General features: G+C 34.9%; 1 protein-coding gene across 1 annotated transcript in view; it reads left to right on the top strand.

Moving 5' to 3' along the window:
• Positions 1-8,103: 8,103 nt before the first annotated feature.
• pax2b (paired box 2b) overlaps positions 8,104-20,721 on the top strand; it is a 60,789-nt gene continuing 48,171 nt past the window's right edge. The window contains 3 exon segments of the mRNA XM_049464949.1: positions 8,104-8,818; positions 12,118-12,283; positions 14,178-14,375. Of these exon segments, the coding sequence (XP_049320906.1) occupies positions 8,776-8,818; positions 12,118-12,283; positions 14,178-14,375 (407 nt within the window). The 5' untranslated portion in view covers positions 8,104-8,775.

The following is a 20,721-nucleotide window of genomic DNA, read 5'->3' as shown; positions in this document are numbered from 1 at the left end:
TGAAGATTGCCCACCAGGCTGGTCGAATAATGGAGCTCCATCCAATACTTTTAGGATGAGTTGAGTAGTTTGGGGAGTTGATTAGTCCTGGGCAGCTTTTGTTGCTAAATTCAATCAAATCCTCACAGAAATGCTCCATTATCTAGACGAAAAGCAGGATTAAGTTGTTTTAATACCCTTGATTATAGAAGAAACAATGATTAAGCAATGTCCCAACACTTTTGTCCACATAGAGTATCTTGTATCTCTCTATATATAATTCTCTCTCTCTATGATTCTCTCTCTCATTTGTATTAGCAGTGTGTAGCTTTGCAGGATGATGGCACCATATGACATTATAATCATTTGCTAATTAAACCTTAGCAGGCTTAAATTTGCCAACCTGGCGAGGGGGCGGGCACACACTGGCTGCAGCTGGACCTCACATGAGTACCCTGCAGATTCTTTCAAAGATATGTACAGTACCAGTCAAAAGTTTGGACACACCTTCTCATTCAATATTTATTTATTTATTTTATTTGTTTTACATTCTAAAGATCTTGAATTATCCAGACTATTAAGGAACACATAAGAAATCATGTAGTAACTTGTAGTAAAAGTGTTAAACCAAATACCCTGTGAAGCATTAAGGGGTTTTTATCTGGGGAGCTGTTAACCGGTTGTTTCCGAAGCTGGTAACTTATTCTGTAACTCTTGGTCTTCCTTTCTTCGGGCATCCCTGATGAGAGCCAGTTTCATCATAACATTTATAATGGTCTTTGCGACTGCATAAAGCTCATCTTATATCTCATAAAGCTGACTAAGAAAATGCCAAAATGTACAAATCTGTTGTCTAAGCAAGAGTTTTACACTTTTAAGAATCTAAATAAGAATACTAAATTATTTCATATGTTTTTGTGAATTGAATTGAATTATTTTAATGATCTGGTTCCAGTAGGACCTGATCTAGCATCCAGATCTAGGTCAGAACATCTTCAAAACATCAGGCAGATGTTGTGAGGCATTCTTGGTAAGCAGTAATTAGTGACTACCAAACATTCTTCAAAGAACAGACAAGTGGTGAACCAATAAGAGGGTCATGGGCAACCAAGGCTCAGTGTTGCTCACAGGACATACATGACTTGATATTGGATCAGAGAACACCTTCTTGTGGTCTTGAGGAGCAGCATGAGGGGTACCTAAACACACTGGCAGACTCAAGAGGAGAGAGGGCAGGGGGGCAACCGCTCTCCTCCGTGGCCTTATGGTTTACTAAAGTGCCCTCTACACTGGTTAAAAAGAGGCTGCGTGCCAAATTGGCTGCCCTTCTTGAGGATAAAAAGTGCCCACTTTTCTGACCCTTCTTGGCTTTCCAGTAGAAATAGGTACACTTTCTATTCCACCATTACAAGACAGTGTCCTAAAAGCTGCCCTTTCATGTAGGGGTCTCATGATAGGGCCATGCCAGTGGATTACATGTGATATAATGCCTTAAATTTGCCATCACAATGAGATAAACTGTATTTGATGGAACAAAATGATTGTATTTTGGTACTTTATGATTTCTTTTTTTTTTTTTTACATGTTTTGCACTCATATGTTTAGATAATTAAACACATTTAAATAATCTGTGATTCATGGAGACAGAAACTCAAACCTACATGACCCTGTGTTAAAAAGTGTTTGCCCCCTAAACCTAATAACTGGTTGTTCCACCCTTAACAGCAACAACTGCAATCAAGCGTTTTCAATAACTTGCAGTGAGTCTTTCACAGAGCTGTGGAGGAATTTTGGTTCATTCTTTTTTACAGAATTGTTGTAATTCCACCATCATTGGAGGTTGTTCCAGCATGAACTCCTGTTGTCGTGAGGGCTTTTGTAACCTCTTGGATGAGTCATTGCTGTGCTCTTGGGGTAATTTTGGTCAGCCCGCCACTCCTGGGAAGGTTCACCACTGTTCCATGTTTTCACCATTTGTGGATAAAGTCTCTCACTGTGATTCACTGTAGTCCAAAAACTTTAGAAATGTCTTTATAACCTTTTCCAGACAGGTGTGGCAGAAATCAGGCCTGGGTGTGGCTGGAGAAAGTACATTTAGGTGTGATAAACCACAGTTATGTTATGTTTTACTTGGGAGGTAAACACTTTTTCACACAGGGCCATGTAGTTTTTTTTTTCTCTCTTTACAATAAGAACCTTCACCTGAAAACATTTTGTGTTTACTTGTGTTGTCTTTAACTAATATTTAAATTTGTTTGATTAGCTATTGAAACATTTAAGTGTGAAGAACATGCAAGGAACTTAGGAAATCATGAGGGGGCAAACACTTTTTCACACCACTGTAAATGATAAAGGCAATTCTATTGTATATTCTTGTATCTATTCATTTTATGTATGTTGTCAGTTTTGGTGAGCTATATAGTATACGTATTGTTGCACAGCTCTTGGAATCAGTATCAAGCTTTACTCATTTGTGCCTACAGTGTGGTGTAGGAACACACACACACACACACACACACTTGCTCAAACGCAGTGCTTATTATGGTCAGCCTTTTGCCAGGAGGGATCTGAAGAACAAGCGTAGAGCTCAAAAGGCTGATGTATGATCAGTGTATTAGCATAACTATAGGCTAGCAGGGGTGGTCTCACTGCCGGGGGGCTAAACAGAGAGAGAAAGCTGTACGCCTGCGGCTCCCAAACAGGAGGACTGATTCCCATACTGCAGCAATATGAGGGAAAGCTGTTTCCTGTCCAGTCCCAGGTTTCTTTCAGGGCACACACACTTGTACACACACACACACACACACACACAAACATTTGATTTTATACAATGTGTAATATGTACAGTCATGCAAAAAAAAAGTGTTAGGACATCCTAACAAAGTCATTGTCCTTTAAAACATATTTAAACATCCTCATGATCTTTACAATACAATATTGAGAGACAGGAAGTAAAATAACAAAACAAAATGTTAGGACAAGCCCACATTTATTACTACCAAGATTAGAAAATTAGAATGAGGCGCACAGATCAGCTCTAGATGATCTGTACAGTCTGTCTTAATTAAATCTCAGAGTTCAGTTTGTTGGTTTTTATTGTTGAAGTAAATGGATCACCATGACCAGATCCAAAGAGCTCTCTGAGATCTTCAGAAAAAATGATGTAGATGCAGATGAGTCTGGGAAGGGATTTAAAAAGATCTCAGAACTATAGAACTGTTAGAAATCAGATCTTCTTCCATTTAATAGAACTATGTTGTGTAAAATAATGCATATTATTGAATGAGACAAAGTTAATTCATAGCATAACATAACAGTAACATGGGCTAAACAACAAATAGAAACTACTACTACTACTACTTTACTACTAGGCTACTACTACTACCACTACTACTAATAATAAAAATAATAATAATAATAATAATAATAATAATAATAATAATAATAATAATAGTAGTGTTGGGCTGCCAAAACCTTAGTGCCCCATTTAAACGTAGTAACTACACACACACACACACACACACACACTGTTCTTATTTTATTTCTTTTTTTAGTTCTGTTCCTGAGCCCGCTGTCTGTAATCACGTGACTACAGGCTAATTATCTATGGGTGTTAATTTATGGACTTAATTATTTTATCTGTGACATGTTTTATTTGTTTGTTTGTGTGGTGGTGGCCCTGTTGTCTGTCCCTCTGCAGCGAGACAGTGCGTGAAAGGACAGTAGAATTTCTGATTCGGTTTTTAATTCGGATTTAAACGGGCAGATCAATGAAAAACAGTTGTAATGATCTAATTAATTATGTCGAAATTAAAGGCGCGCGCGAAATCAATCTGTGGCGGCGTCACGCGCCTTCCATCTGTTCCCTAGCGAGCACGCAACAACACACTCCACATGCTTCACACACACACACACACACGCTTACACACACACACACATAAAGTGTCACAGTGGATCGTCACATACCACTTAATTCATCCTACATGACTACTACCATTACTATTACTACTACCAATACAACTACTACTACTTATAATTTTTAATAATTACTATTGTATTATTATTGTTGACATTTGTAGTAGAAGAAGGAGGATGGTTATTATTATTATTATTATTATTATTATTATGTTTATTTAATATTAGTATTAATTACAATACTTTTATTTATTATTACATTATTAATAATAATATTACTACTATTTATAATCATTGTTGTTATGAGTAATACAGTAAAAACTTACAATTAAGAAAGCAAAAAAACTAAAAAACATTTTAGTATTTTATTAAGATAAGATGATAACCGTATTAATATTCTTCTTATTATACTTCTTCTTCTTGATTTCTTTTTCTTCTTCTTCTTCTTCTTCTGCTTTTTCTTATTATTATTATTATTATTATTATTGTTATTACTATTATTATTATTATTAGTAGTAGTAGTAGTATAACATTGTAAAGTGGAAAAAAACATTTATTGTTTTGGGATATACACACACTGACTGAACTCCGTTTGAAGTCATTTATTCCCATCGTACGGTTCTTACAGTAAACTGCAGTAAATCACAGCTCCCTGTGTTCACACTGCGCTGCAGAGAAACCGAATGAATAAACGGAGCAAAGATCAACTGAAATTTGATTTATATGTTTATATGTATATATCTGCCATAAAGTTTAAAATAATAATACAAATACAAAATGTTAAATAATAAAGTAATAAAGCAATTAAAAACACTGCTGAAATGAGAGTTTATAAGTTTGGCTCCTCCTGTTTTTGCTCATTCGATTGATCGATTGTGGAGCTTCTGGAGGACTACTGGAGACAGTGGTGCGGTGGAGTTCACCTACCCTCTCTCTCACTCTCTCTCTCTCTCTCTCTCTCTCTCTCTCTCTCTCTCTCTGATAGAGCGATTAAAGCTTAGAATCAGGAGCAGCAGGAGTAAAGAACAGATGCAGGAGGAGAGCCCTGATCCTGAAATCTGGAAGACTTCTATTTGGTGAAAATCTCAACTGGAGTTCCAGATGTTTCTCCTGCCGGAAATCCAGAAATCCAGCTCTGCTCAGGTGGGCTTGAGGGTGGTCGCGGTGGATCAGGAAGCTAACATACAGAAGAACCACACAGAACATCTCACATTTTACTGCTGACACAACTTCTACTAGCTTCTAGCTTCTATGCTAATTTCAACCGTTTTTTAAAGAGGACACGAGCCGCTGTAATTGCCCGCGCGCCCGAATGCAGGTGTGCAGTGACCCAGCGCAGGGTGCACGCGCCACCCAGGGGTGGATGAGGGTGGAGCGAGGAAAGGGTGTGTGAGAAGGAGGGGGGGGGGGGGTGTAACAAATAGCTGATTCACCATCTCTTCACCAACAGTGTGAGGTGTTCTCCACAAACTACAACAACAGAGAAAACAACATCAAAAGAGAGAGAAACGCGCGAGCGCTTAATTGCAGAACGAGGAGGCAAAGCGCGCGGAGCACAAGGGCAAGTGGAGGAAGGCTGAGGAGGGGAGGGGCCGGAGAGGAGGAGGAGGGGGGTAGGATGGAGGGATGGAGGAAGGGGGGCTTCAGACAAGAAAAATGTAGCTTTGGGCTAAGTGTGCAGCGGAGGGTGAAATTGCAGCCCAGAGTGCTGCATATTGTAGCAGAAGCTCCTCCAAAACCATCCTCTAACCCAACCAGGGGGCACGCCCACCCCCGGACCCGCCCCCATCCCGAAAACCGCGCCCCCCACCCTCACACCCCGACCCCGCGCTGGACCCCGCACCGCTGTTTTACACGCTGTTTGAGACACTGATGATCAAAAAATAGGAATCGTTTTTTTCTTCATTAGCCCTGATTTTTTTTCATTATTGATTAAAATATAAACAATTTAAAATACTTTAAGTTATTTTGTTATGATACACAAAAGAAGATAGAGATTGGAGGGCGCTTTAAATCAAAACCTTTTGCATTTTTATGATTTATATTCAGTGAGCAGAATTTTGAGGGAATGACGGGAATTTTTGGGTTACTTTTTGGGGATATTTTAAGGAAATTAAAGAAATTCTGATGGCATGGGGACAATTATAGGCAATGATTTTATTAAACAATGGTATGCTTTTAGAAATATGAGAGGAATATTAAATCATGTTTTAAGGAACAAGGGAATTGTGAAAAGAATGGAGAGCATTATAAAAGAACAGGCACAGATTTTAAGACGATGATGGGACTTTTTAGGGTACGAAGACAACCAAGAAGGCAGTAGAGACAAATTGAAAATATGGAACTGATATTAAGGTAATGAGGGAATTTTGAGAAAATAAAGAGTAAAGGAATGGAAGAAAAAAATGAGAACACTTATTATCGAATGAGAGGAATTTTTAGAGGAATGTGGAATTTCGAGGGGATAAGTGGTATTTTAAAATAATAAGCACTTTTTTCAGATAATAGGAAGAATTTAAAGCCGAAGAAACGTATCATACTATCATTTCACATCTTGCAAGGGGAAATATATATTTACCAAGTCAAGATAACAAACTACATTTTACTGAAATAAAATGCCAATCTTTTATATAAAAGACTCTTCTGCTGCTTCTTCTTGTTCTTCTTCTTCTTCTTCTTCTTCTTCTTCTTCTTCTTATTATTATTATTATTATTATTATTATTATTATTATTATTATTATTATTATTAAGTTAGAGTATTAAGTTTGTTTAATGGTACTTGTGCAAATTTCCAATCTACTTAAACTTTTAAATCAGTGATTAGACATTTTAAAAAATAGCTTTCATTATTCAAACTCAAAAAACACTAAACACACACACACACACACACACACACACACACACACACACACACACACACACACACACACACACACAGCAGGCAAACATATTACAGCAGGCATCAGATATTACAACAAAACCAGCTCCTGCTTGTTTAATTGAACTAGGAATCTTTCAATAATTATTATTGATGATATCAGACTCTTCCGCCCCCCTCTTATTTTTTATAAAGAGGGGATAATAGCACAACGCCATCTACAGGGCAATCTTACTCCACTATAGTCAGCGGAGAGAACGGAGAAATAAAGCCAAAACACTGAAAATAGAGGGAACCCTCTGCTGTTGTACATATATTCACTTAGTATATTAGCATATACCATTATATATACAAAAAAATAGAAAATATTTGTATAAAGTCAGTTTTAGGACCAGTGTGAGCGTGTAATGTGTGTGTTTTACCTGACTGACATAAAAATAAAAAAACACATCAAATGTATAATTCTCTCTTTCATCTATCTATCTATCTATCTATCTATCTATCTATCTATCTATCTATCTATCTATCTATCTATCTATCTATCTATCTATTTTAATAAACAGCATATTGTATGTAGTACACACGGTATGTATTACCCTATATATCAATATTATTAACTTCGTATTAATTAATTATGTGTCAAAGAGAGCTGAGATAAGATAATAATCATTTAATAAATAAATAAATTAATGCAAATCATTAAAACAAATGTAAATTAAATGTGTATTACATTATATTATTTTATGTTATACAGGGGGTTCTAAAACCAATGTGTGTGTGTGTGTTTGAACTAAGAACGAAAAAAAATCTATCTATCTATCTATCTATCTATCTATCTATCTATCTATCTATCTATCTATCTATCTATCTATCTATCTATCTATCTCATAATATACATGTTACACGCTGCATATATTACATATATCGTATCAAGTAATTATGGCTCAGAGGGAAAGAGTCAGAGAGAGACAGAGAGCGACAGCGAGAGAAAAAGAGAGAACTGACATGGCATAATAAGCATTTCCTAAATAAATGAAATAAATAAATAAATAAATAAAACATATACAAATATGTTTTAAACATTTGATAATATTGTTAAATTTAATAATATTAATTTATAATAATTGTCTTTATTTATAGTTGTAGGAGCAGTGCGTGCGTTTGTGATGTGTGTGTTTTACCTGACTGTCTTAAAAATAAAGAAGAAAAAAAAAACACCTGAACTTCATCATTGTCCCTCCTCCTCCTCCTCCTCCTCCGAGAGAGAGAGAGAGAGAGAGAGAGAGAGAGAGAGAGAAAGAGAGAGTGACAGGCGGTGGGCCCTCCTCGCTGCAGCTGCTCCTCTTTACGCTGGCGAATCACACACTCACACACTCACGCACGCGCTGGAGTCTCCTGCCTTTTGTCCCACAGCTCATCCATATAAGCAAAGCAAGGAGCTGCAGTTCCGTACACACACACACACACTAATACACACCAACACACTATTATACACACACTTATACACATCACACACGCTGCAGGCCCGGGGCTGCACTTCGGCCAGCCCGCGCGCAACGCATCTCCAAACCGGGAGCGGGAACGTCCTACACCTCCACCTGCACCTCCACCTGCACCCGCACCCGCTCACTCCTGACCCACGAGGAGGATTTAGGACACACCGATGGCGCGAGCGACCGGCATTCTTTCCATATAAACTCCACAGTTTTGGTGTAGACGCTGACGACCACCATGGTCGACACCTGAGCGCCAGCAGGCTCGAGCGCAGCGCTCCCGTTATTATTTTGTTTTTTGTTGGTATTTGTTTTGTTGTTATTTTTGTTTTTGTCGTTGTCATTGTTTTTTCACACCCCTCCACGTGATCTGATCGCTGATCGCGAACTTGCTGAAGTTGGCGCGCGGAGCTCGGAGCGTCACTTGACCCTCATTTTCTTCTTAATTCTGCTCGTAAAAACAGCGAGACGGCGGCTTCAGCTGAGTACCTGTCCCTGCTCTGCTGCCCCATGGATATCCACTGCAAAGCAGACCCCTTCTCCGCCATGCACAGTGAGTCAGTCCACTAAACTACACTACAGCTCACACACTCGCACAGCGCGAAACAGCCTTCACACACGCGCCGAAAGCGTGTTATGTCTTGTTAATTTAGACCGATACAAATTAAATCACGTTTTAGATGAGTTTTTTAATTTTATGATAATTAAAAATAAAATAAAATTGGTAAACTAGCATGCATACGTTTGGATAGTTGTCTATTTTACGTACATTTAAGGTGTAAGAAATTATTAAACACTAGGTTTAAATTTAGACATAAAAAAATATAAGAAAACGAACATTTTCATTTAGTCATTTCGTAAGAAAGAACAAAAGCATGTTCAAATGGTTGGTTATGACATGATATTTTAAACAATGAAATAAAATAAAATACAATTAGAAAAGTGGAGTAGTTCAATTACTACAAAGGACTATTAAGGTGAATGTTAAGGTAACATAATTTATTAAACAATATGTATAATTATAGCTAAACAACAACAGCAATAAGCCTAATATACGAGCTGTTGGTTTCAGTTGTAAAACAAATAAAACAATTTAAAAATAATATTAAGAAAGCGGAGCTATAGCCACACAGCATCGTCCACGTGGAGTCCTTTGGATAGTTTATTTATTAAATAAATAAACAACAATATTCATGTTTAAATGCCTTCGGATACGAGTCGGTCAAATTGTAAAGTGTATGTTTGTGGCTATCAAAACCAAAATAAAAATATTTTGAATATTTTACTGCAAAAATATTTAAAATCACATTTTAATATAATATATACTAATATAAAATCCTAGAGCTGATGTTAATTTAAAACCGATTTAAAATAGCGCGTTTTAGTGTATAAGCGCTGTTGTAACACGAGCAACTGAAAGTCTTACCGGTTTCTAATTACGAAGAGAGGAATATGAAGAGGTGTAACATAATCAGGCTAATAAGAAGGAGCACCGGGGTGATCAGAGAGGAGTATCAACACGGCGGACTAGAGGAAATTTCATTAAATAATGATGAAATTTTAATATTTACCAATTAAGACTGGAAACAAATAAAAAAGTGATTAACAAAACACATATATATGTATAAAACAGTTTTATACAGCTTATTATATGTGATGCCCTTTTGCCACTATAAAGCTAGACTAGACAGTACAGAATCTTTTAATCATAAAGCTTGTTTTTATGTTTTAAACATTTTTGTAAATGTTGCTCAGTGTGACACTGGAACAATAATCTGTGTAAAATTAACGTTAGTGCCAGATTGCTGTAAAATTATGTGTTTTCAATGAGACGCAGTGTTCATGTTACTACTAACTCCTACTTATACTGATAATAATAATAATAATAATAATAATAATAACAATAATAATAATAATAATAATATTAAAAGTAAAGTATCTATGGCACATGGACGAAAGAGGGCAACAATTGTGGATCAATTTAATAATCAGAAAAGCCAAGAAGCTTCATTTCTAATAAACACATTCCACTGATATACATAAAATATTAACACTACAAAAATATATATATACAAAAGCGATAATTCTGGTAAATACATAAGTAAAATGTTTTTGTACACTATGTGCAGGTGATATAATACTATAATATAATGTTATAATACTAAAATTATGTGCATAATGCAAAAAAATAACTTGTGTACTAAAGTAAAAATAATAATAATAATAATATATTATAATGATCTTAAATGTTAAAATTATTTCAAACAATGTCCATTTGTTAAGCATTAACCTTATCAGCAACAGCAACAATTAAAGTAATCATATTTATAGTAATATATATATATAGTAATATATAGTAATATATAAATATATACCTAATACATTTATGCTGATAATGCTGATGTGACACCATGGTTTACTGAATTCTGTTCAAATAAATAAATTCTGCTTAAAATGTTACATGATGTTATTCTGCAGTTAGCTTTGTTATAAAGCACAATATGTATCATTTTTAGGTGGCAGTTTTTGCTTCTATAAAGTTAGAATAATTATGACTGTGGTATTGTTTTCCTACTGTTATCTTTACCTGTTCGGCTCTTGGCAGGACTATAGGGCCAGTATAGGAATGGTTAACCAGTGTGTGTTGCCAGGGCTTGTTATGTTATGCTTGTTTTATATCCCAGCATTGTAATGTTATATATTGTAAGGGTGGTATTGATATTGCTTGTCCTGTAGGGCATTGTAATTGTATGTTATTGCATTTTCACGCTTTATGGAAGAGCAAAACCAGCCAGTGTAACTTGATGTCATATATTCCTATATATGAGCACGTCCAACAAATAACATTATATATATATATATTTATTAAACTTTTCTCCTTTATTGGAAGAAACGACTTATTCTTGCTTTAAAGAGAACTGACCAGTTTTTTTTTAACACAATTAAATAACTAAATGTGTTTTTACACACTTTTAAGTATGTCTTTAATCTATAAAATAAGATAACTTAAATGAAGGACTAACTGATTTCTTTCAAGAGGTGGGAATAGTCGATACATAAATGATTATTCGTAGGAAGGGCTCATATACATAGAAATATATAACATCAAATACTGGCTGCATGGTTCAAAAAAGTAATTTTACTCTGAATTCAAGTGAATAGAGCACTTTGAAGCATTTTATTGTTACGTAATGTAAGAAAGCATGTCCAATAATTTTTTTTTTAAATAAAAGAATAACTGATTTATAGAGGAAATTTCATTAAATATAGATGAAAATTTTATATTTACCAATTAAGATTAGAGATGAATAAAAAAGTGAACAAAATATTTATTTTTAAAAAGTGTTTTCTAAAGCGTAATATATGTGATGCCCTTCTGCCACTATAAAGCTAGACTAGACAGTACAGAAGCTTTTAATCATAAAGCTTGTTTATATGTTTTTAACATTTTTAAAATGTAGCTCAGTGTGACACTGGAATACTAATCTGTGTAAAATTAATGTTAATGCCAATAATGCCAAATGTAACTTTCCTGAATTCAAGTGACTAAAGCACATTGTTTATTGCTTTTTAATGTAAGAAAACACGTCCAATAATTTAGATTTTTAAAGAAAGAAGAACTGATTTCTCACAATAGAGAAATGATGAGGGAATGGTTGATATATATATATATATATATATATATATATATATATATATATATATATATATATATATATATATATATATATATATATATATATATTTATAAACATTATGTATATATGGTTATCTGCCCTACAGGGCATGGTATAGTAAATCAGCTTGTGTAATGTTATTTTTGTCCCTCTGGTGCTGTTGTGTCCCCTATAGGGCACGGAGGAGTGAACCAGCTCGGTGGGGTGTTCGTGAACGGCAGACCCCTACCTGACGTGGTTCGCCAGAGGATAGTAGAGCTGGCCCACCAAGGAGTCCGACCCTGCGATATCTCCCGGCAGCTGAGGGTCAGCCACGGCTGTGTGAGCAAGATCCTGGGCAGGTGAGAGATAGAAGGTCTGAGACGGCTTCAGGGCGTGAAGAACGTGATGGTTTTACAGGACGTACTGTACTGTCATGCTGTTAGAAATTGTATTTGAACGTTCTTCACGCACTGCATTGTTTTAGCTTTTTAGATGCCTTCAAAACATATGTTGAACTAAATTTCTGGACCATTGATAGGACTGGAACATAGGGAACCCACCTCTTTCCATTAAATAACTCCATAACATCCACCTGCAGCTTTTTAAAAAAATGCACGTCATTATGTGTAGAGTGAAAGACATTTAGGATTTAGCAGGAGAAAGCAGAATTCATTATTCAATAACTATTTACACATTGAACAGTGTAACTACAGGATTCAAATAATGAAGAAATGAAAATCATTAAAAGATAAATAAATATAGAGATGTGGTTTTGTTTAGTTATAAATTCACGTTCTCAAATGGTTGAGAGAGCATCACACTGAATACAACTTCATTTTCTCTCTCATTCTCTCTCACTAGCAGCTAATATGTTGCTATCACATTTTTTGAGGGGGAAACTGTGATAAATTTAAAATGCAGTGCCTATTAAAACAAGCATGATTTCATTTAGCAGTGGTTCAGAGTTCATATAACCCCATTAGTTCCATAAAGAAGCATTTATGTAAGTGATGTGTCTGTGTGAAGGACCTTTTAATGATTTCAAAAAACTTCGCTGAGCAAATAATGGTGCCACAACAGTTTTTCAAGCAATACTTTTAACCTTTTAAACAGGTTCGGAACCTTAACACTGACTTCTTTTGTAGTTTTTAGACAGATTAAATTCCATAATTCCTTCATTTTGTAAAACATGTAGGTATAACAATTAAATGTTAAGGTTCTGTACCAGTTTTGTAAAGGTGTCTCACGCTCACAGCTATGGCACCGCTCGATAAACCGATAAACCACTTTTATCTTTAAAAGTTTAGAGCAAAGCTCGGCAATATTTTTGCGTTTTTTTTTTGTGTGATTTTTTGTGATATTTTGTGGACATCCTTAGTACCTAAAAAGCACAAAAAATCTGCACATTTTATCATAGAACATACAATTAGTCATGTGTTCCATGGATAAATGGCGGTACATTTAGAATACATTTTAGAAAACACATTGTACTTAGTGTGAAAGAGATTTGTGTATCTATATCTTTTTTATACGAATCCGCCATTACAGACGCATTTTGTCTGCATGTCAGAATATCACAATAAACAGCATTTATTTATTTATTTAAAAAGTCTCTAAATATCATGAAATATATCACAACATTTTAGCATATCGACCACCCCTAATTAAGAGCCAAGTCTGCACTGTTCACTGCTCTTTGCACTACGTATTTTACAAAAATGGTTCTTTATGAAAACTCAGACTTTCTGAGGTTACAGTAGCTACTGTTATAAAAAGCTTAAAGCGTCTTTTATAACATTATTTAAAAAACTTTTTTTTCACCATTACTATTCATTTTTAATAGTGTGGAACCTAGTCTACACACTTTAATGATGCTCAGTGTAGGTTCACAAAAGCTTTAAACTCTATAACACATTAAAATACTATATTTATAATTCTTATGGTATATTTTAGGTCCATTTTCCTTATAAGGAAAATGAGGGTTAAAACAACTATTAGATGAACTCATGCTTGTTAGTGAAGCAAGTGAAGGTTTTTTGGAACAGTTAAAAGGTTCTTCACACTGAAATTATTCTTTTAATCATTCTAAAGCTTAACTTAAAGAGACTAAATGTGGTGCTTCTAGGTCATCACGTTAGTAGAACATGCTACAGAACGTTTGTGTGTAGATGTGTTGTATATGTATAGATGTGAGTTGGGTTGTAACGGGCTGCTGTACTGTGTTTGTGTGTGTTGTGGGTGTTGTGGGTGTAGGTACTATGAGACGGGCAGTATAAAGCCTGGAGTAATCGGAGGCTCCAAGCCAAAGGTCGCTACGCCCAAAGTGGTGGATAAGATCGCGGACTATAAGAGACAGAACCCCACCATGTTCGCCTGGGAGATCCGGGACCGGCTGCTGGCCGAGGGGATCTGCGATAACGAGACCGTCCCCAGCGTCTCCTCCATCAACAGGTAACGCTCTGTGTATTACTGCTGAAGGGGAACCGGTTGGGGTGGGCGATATGGCCCTAAAATAATATCAAGATATTTCATCTATTTTCGCGACACTGAATTAATTTTTTTTTCAAGAATACACTACTGCAACAAAATTAAAATAAAAATTTTATTATTGCATACAATATGATATGATATGGCACATCCCTAACTGAGATATTAAAAAGTATATATACAAATTTTATCTGATTTGTAACAGAAGTCAATGATCCAGAATGCGTGATACTAATAATAATGAACTCCAAATATCTCCATATATATCCAGAACTGAAGTAAAATAAATGATACTGGACAGATATAATCTCTAGACTCTACTAGATATATAATGAGAAATGAGAAAAGTGTGAATTTCTCTTTTGCTAAAAACAACAAAAAAGTAGCACCCTTATGTGATAATTAGGGGTGTGTGATATGGCTCCATATTTCAGGGTATAATATTGTTCAGGACATTAAAACATGTAGGCGATATTATTGCATATGATACTGATAATATTGCGCACCTCTAGTAAACGGTATCTAAGGCTGTGTATTAGCAAGAACATCAAGTAGCTACTGTAAGCAACACGATATATTGCAATACTGTAAACAAGACAATATTTAACAATATTGCAATTGTTTAAATTGAATTTTAGAAAAAATCTTATAATATAAAAACACACTGTCATATTTATAAAATCTTATTTAAAAAGAAAACTTTACTTTTTATTCAGTCAGGACAGTGGGATCTAAAGGCCGATTACAACACTATAAATTAATCTTTACATGCACTGCTTCTAACAAAAAAATATATAGAATAGAATATATATAAAAAATATATATAATATGATATCGATTTATATATATTCTTTTTTATTGACACTAATTGTACCCCTCCTGTCACTGGGGTGACACCCTCGAGTTGGTTTTCTCATAAGGTTGATGCTGTATATTTGAGGAAGAATGTTGACTGTATTTTATCTGACAGTGTGTGGTTATATGCTGATATGGTTATATGGTGATATGGTTATATGGTGATATGGTTATATGGTGATATGGTTATATGCTGATATGGTTATATGATGGTATGGTTATATGGTGATATGGTTATATGCTGATATGGTTATATGGTGATATGGTTATATGGTGATATGGTTATATGCTGACATGGTTATATGGTGAAATGGTTATATGGTGATATGGTTATATGGTGATATGGTTATATGGTGATATGGTTATATGCTGATATGGTTATATGATGGTATGGTTATATGCTGATATGGTTATATGGTGATATGGTTATATGATATGGTTATATGGTGATATGGTTATATGCTGATATGGTTATATGGTGATATGGTTATATGGTGATATGGTTATATGCTGATATGGTTATATGGTGATATGGTTATATGCTGATATGGTTATATGATGGTATGGTTATATGATATGGTTATATGGTGATACGGTTATATGATGGTATGGTTATATGATATGGTTATATGGTGATATGGTTATATGGTGATATGGTTATATGCTGATATGGTTATATGATGGTATGGTTATATGATATGTTTATATGGTGATACGGTTATATGATGGTATGGTTATATGATATGGTTATATGGTGATATGGTTATATGGTGATATGGTTATATGATGGTATGGTTATATGATATGTTTATATGGTGATACGGTTATATGATGGTATGGTTATATGATATGGTTATATGGTGATATGGTTATATGGTGATATGGTTATATGATGGTATGGTTATATGATATGGTTATATGGTGATACGGTTATATGATGGTATGGTTATATGATATGGTTATATGGTGATATGGTTATATGGTGATACGGTTATATGATGGTATGGTTATATGATATGGTTATATGGTGATATGGTTATATGGTGATACGGTTATATGATGGTATGGTTATATGATATGGTTATATGATATGGTTATATGGTGATACGGTTATATGATGGTATGGTTATATGATATGGTTATATGGTGATACGGTTATATGATGGTATGGTTATATGATATGGTTATATGGTGATATGGTTATATGGTGATATGGTTATATGATGGTATGGTTATATGATATGGTTATATGGTGATACGGTGGTGGTGTGGGCTGTGTGTGGAGAAGGTGGACAGATAGATTTCCAGTTCTCTGTAATATTAAATGGCTCTGATGTGGCTCTGACTGACTTTAAGTTGCGGTTCGGAAGCAGTTGTGGGGGGGTTCACCACAAGTCTTCATGTAGAATCACACCTCTTGGCTTTTATCAGGAGGAGATAATATACAGCAGCAGTGCGGACAGTACAGCAGAGCTGGCCTTCCAGACAGAGAGAGAGAGAGAGAGAGAGAGAGAGAGAGAGAGAGAGAGAGAGAGAGAGAGAGAGAGAGAGATGAACAATTGTGCTAATTTACACCTAGCAGCAGTACATTTTCTAAATAAAAATAAATGAATAAATAACGTGTTTTTTAAAGTTTTTTTTTTTAAAGTATCAAAAAAACAATTAAAAACTGAATAAATAGTAGCATGTAGCATAGTAGCAATGTGGTAGCAGTATTTTGTATAGAAATAAATAAATGAATAAATAAATAATTTACTATTATTATTATTATTATTATTATTATTATTATTATTATTATTATTATTATTATTATTATTACTATGTATAACCCCATAGAAACGTTACTGCTAATGTTAATAATCAAAAACAGATCAAAACTACTAATAAAAAAAATAAAGGCATTACTCAAAAACATTTCTGACAGTATAAGTAATTTTAACTTGAATTAGTAATATTTAACTGAATAAAATAAGCAAAATGTAAACAGAGTAGCAGTTCTGTGAAATAATGAATAGTAAATAAATACATTGTAAAACATAATTTCTAGTCACATTATAAATTGTGATATAGTAAGTATAAATAAACACGTAAATAAATGAATAACTAACTAACAAATATACATGTTGCAGTTTAGCAGTATTTTTTCTAAAGAAATGGCTTGTATACATATTGCTGAAAATATTAATAATAAACAAAGAAGAAACAAAATACATTCAATACCAAAGTAATTAAACATATTATGATTAAATAAATACATACGTAAATAAACTACCCAATTCAAATATGATTCACAACACAAATAACATTAATAATTTGATTAACAGTATAAATAGCTAATAAACACACTCATATTTTGTGATATTAATATATTTAGTCACATTTCAGTGATCCAGACATTAATAATCTGTTATATGTATCCAGTACTGGAGTAAAATAATAATAATAATAATAATAATAATAATAATCTGGTTGATACCTCATGGAAAATGAAATTAGTGGAATAATTATAACTTTTTTTCCGATTAATAATAAATGAATCAATAAAAAAGCCATTAAAACAGAATCAGAAAGTAAAGTGGGGATGGGACGAGACTTTTCACACAGAAATGTGAGGTGGAGTAAATGATAAGCATGGTGAAAAAGCAGTAATAGATGGAGAGAGAGATAAAGACAAAGAGAGAGAAAGAGAGACAGAGCTATACAGATCAGAAGAGAGGAAGAGCATTACATGATACAAACAGAGAGAGATACAGACTGAGATAAATAGATAGAGAGAGGGAGAGAGAAAGAGAGAGAGATAGAGCTACACAGAGTAAACGAGAGGAAGAGAGAGAGAGAGATACAGACAGAGAGAGAAAGAGAGATAGAGAGAGAAAGACAGAGAGAGCCACACAGAGCAAGAGAGAAGAAAAGTGAGAGAAATACAGAAGGCAGACAGAGAGAGAGAGAGAGAGAGATACTCAGAGTAGGGAAAGGTGCTCTTCTCTATAAAGACCCCCCCCCCAACCTCCTCCTTACATTTTAATGAGACCACGCCAAAGAATAGAGCAGTCTAACAGCAGAACAGAGGAGCGTCTGAAAGAGCTTCATTTCATGCCTGGTGGTCTCCTAAACAGACCCAGCCGAGCAGCTCTTCACCCGGCCGGGCGAGCGGGCGAGCGGGCGGCTCCACACACGGCCCACATTAATATCATTAACAGGCTCCTTCAACTCTACACACTTTAATTGAATTCAGGCTGCTTATTTAGAATCCAGGCCTGTGATTAGCAGCAGGAATGGAAATGTGAATGTAAGGTAATGTGATTGTGCAGCTGTAACCGAGCTGTGATTAACTCCATTATTCTTTAGTCGGCTGAGAAAGAGAGAGAAAGAAAGAAATAGAGAGAGAGCGAGAGAGAGAAAGAGAGAAATAGAGAGAGAGAAAGAAAGAGAGAGAGAGAAAGAGAGAGAGAGCGAGAGAGAGATAGAGAGAAAGAAAGAGAGAGAGAGAGAGAGGGGGGGGGGGGCTCTTAACTGATGAAACACAAAACCCATTCCAGTCCTGTGTCTATATTCTCAATAATAATAAAAAAACTGGGTTGATTCATTCATGCATGGAGGCCCTGTTTTACAGAGACGGAACGAGAGGATGAGAGAAGAGAGAGAGGGCAAAAGAGAGAGAGAATGAGAGAGAGAGAGAGAGAATTCTCATATAATTAAATCATTTTCTTCTGTCCTTGTGAGGAATGTTTATATATAAGAACATAATCTTTTTATATATACAGTTCAATACAGTAAATATTTAGGCACTCTCATTAACTGAAGAATTTACTGAATTTTGATCATTGAAAAAATAAATTAACTTATTTGTTTTATTAAGCATACTACATATCTAATATCTACATCAATCAGCCATAAAATACTATATACATCAGTAATCAGTTTTTTTTTCTTTCTGCTAAATTTTACATATTGGAAAGAAATAACTGTAATGTATTGAAGATGGCAATATTTTTACACATATACATTGTACATTTTTGGTTCCCAATAATTTGTTAGGCACTAATCTACCTCAACCAGGGATCACTTTTACATTGTAAATTAATACTAAAGTCAGAATATGAGGGAACACAAAAAATTATGTAGTAAATTAAAAGTGTTAAACAAACCAAAACACTCTGTGAAGCATTTAGGTGCTCTTATCTCGGGGGAGTTTCTGAGGCTGGTAACTCTGATGAAATTGTCCTGTGCAACCAGGGCGGTTTTGACCATGATGTTTTGGACATGTTCTGACCATGAATAGCTCTATTTGAGTAATTATATATTCCATATTATGGCAAGAACTGATCTGCTAACTCTGTAAAAACAGGATGGAAATTAGCTTTTTTTCGTGTGTGATAATACTCTTTTTCCCTTTATTGAAGTCTTTTCTACTGAAGGACCAGACACTTCAGAGCGTAGTTGAGAGCATACTTCGGGCCATAGAACCATTTATTGGGAGTTTCTTTATATTGCATTCGGTTATCATGCTAACCTGGTAACTCTGATAAGAGCCAGTTTCATCATAGCGTGTTTTATGGTCTTTGCGACTGCACTTGAGGATACTTTGACAGTTCTTGAAATGTTTCAGATTGACTGACCTTCATTTAAGTATCAGTTATTCTTTATTCAGTTGAGAAGTTCTTGCCATAATATGGAATATATAATTACTCAAATAGGGCTTTTCATGGTCAGAACATCTCCAAAAGATCATGGTTAGAATATATCAAAAACATCAGAACATCTCTAAAACATGAGAACATCTCCACAACATCATGGTCAAAACATCTCCTAAATATAAGAATATCTTCAAAAGATTTTATAGTTTGCACTGGTCAGTACCTACCGGACAACTGGTGAATGGTACTGGAGACACTAGGACCTGGGCAGCCATGCTTGTTGATCATGTGATCGATGGAGGAACTTACAGAGCTTTGGTTTATGTAAATGATAAAATCTTCTATCTGCTGATGTAAGTCTGATGCTGATGGTGCTTGAGACCACAAAACACATTCAGACCTTCAGACCTTTAGAGGTTTTGTAGATTGTGTGTATTATTGGGTTTGAGTTGTTTTGGCTGTAGTATTACAGTAAGTAGGTGGTTTTATTATTATGGCTGATGGGTGTACAGTATATGTCTATTAATTGTAATGATATTATTCTATACACAGAATGCTTGTTTACATATACAACTTGTTTACTAAGAGAGAGAGAGAGTGTGTGTGTGTGTTTGTGTAGAAAGCTGAACCTAGTGAGAGGACGTTTTAGCTTTAAGTACTTTTCTTGGCTATGCATTATTAACTCTTAGCGAGGTCCTGTTGCACGGAGGTGTCTGCTCCTCCAGCAGCCGCTCACAGCGCTCTGACCACAAGACATCCAAACAAACCTCAATGGCACTCGATATTATTGATTCACATGTAAAGCAATTTTAATATTT

Source organism: Astyanax mexicanus, chromosome 15 (genome assembly GCF_023375975.1).
Source record: "Astyanax mexicanus isolate ESR-SI-001 chromosome 15, AstMex3_surface, whole genome shotgun sequence".
Classification (NCBI taxonomy): Eukaryota; Metazoa; Chordata; class Actinopteri; order Characiformes; family Acestrorhamphidae; genus Astyanax; species Astyanax mexicanus.
This window is presented reverse-complemented; position numbering and strand designations above follow the sequence as displayed.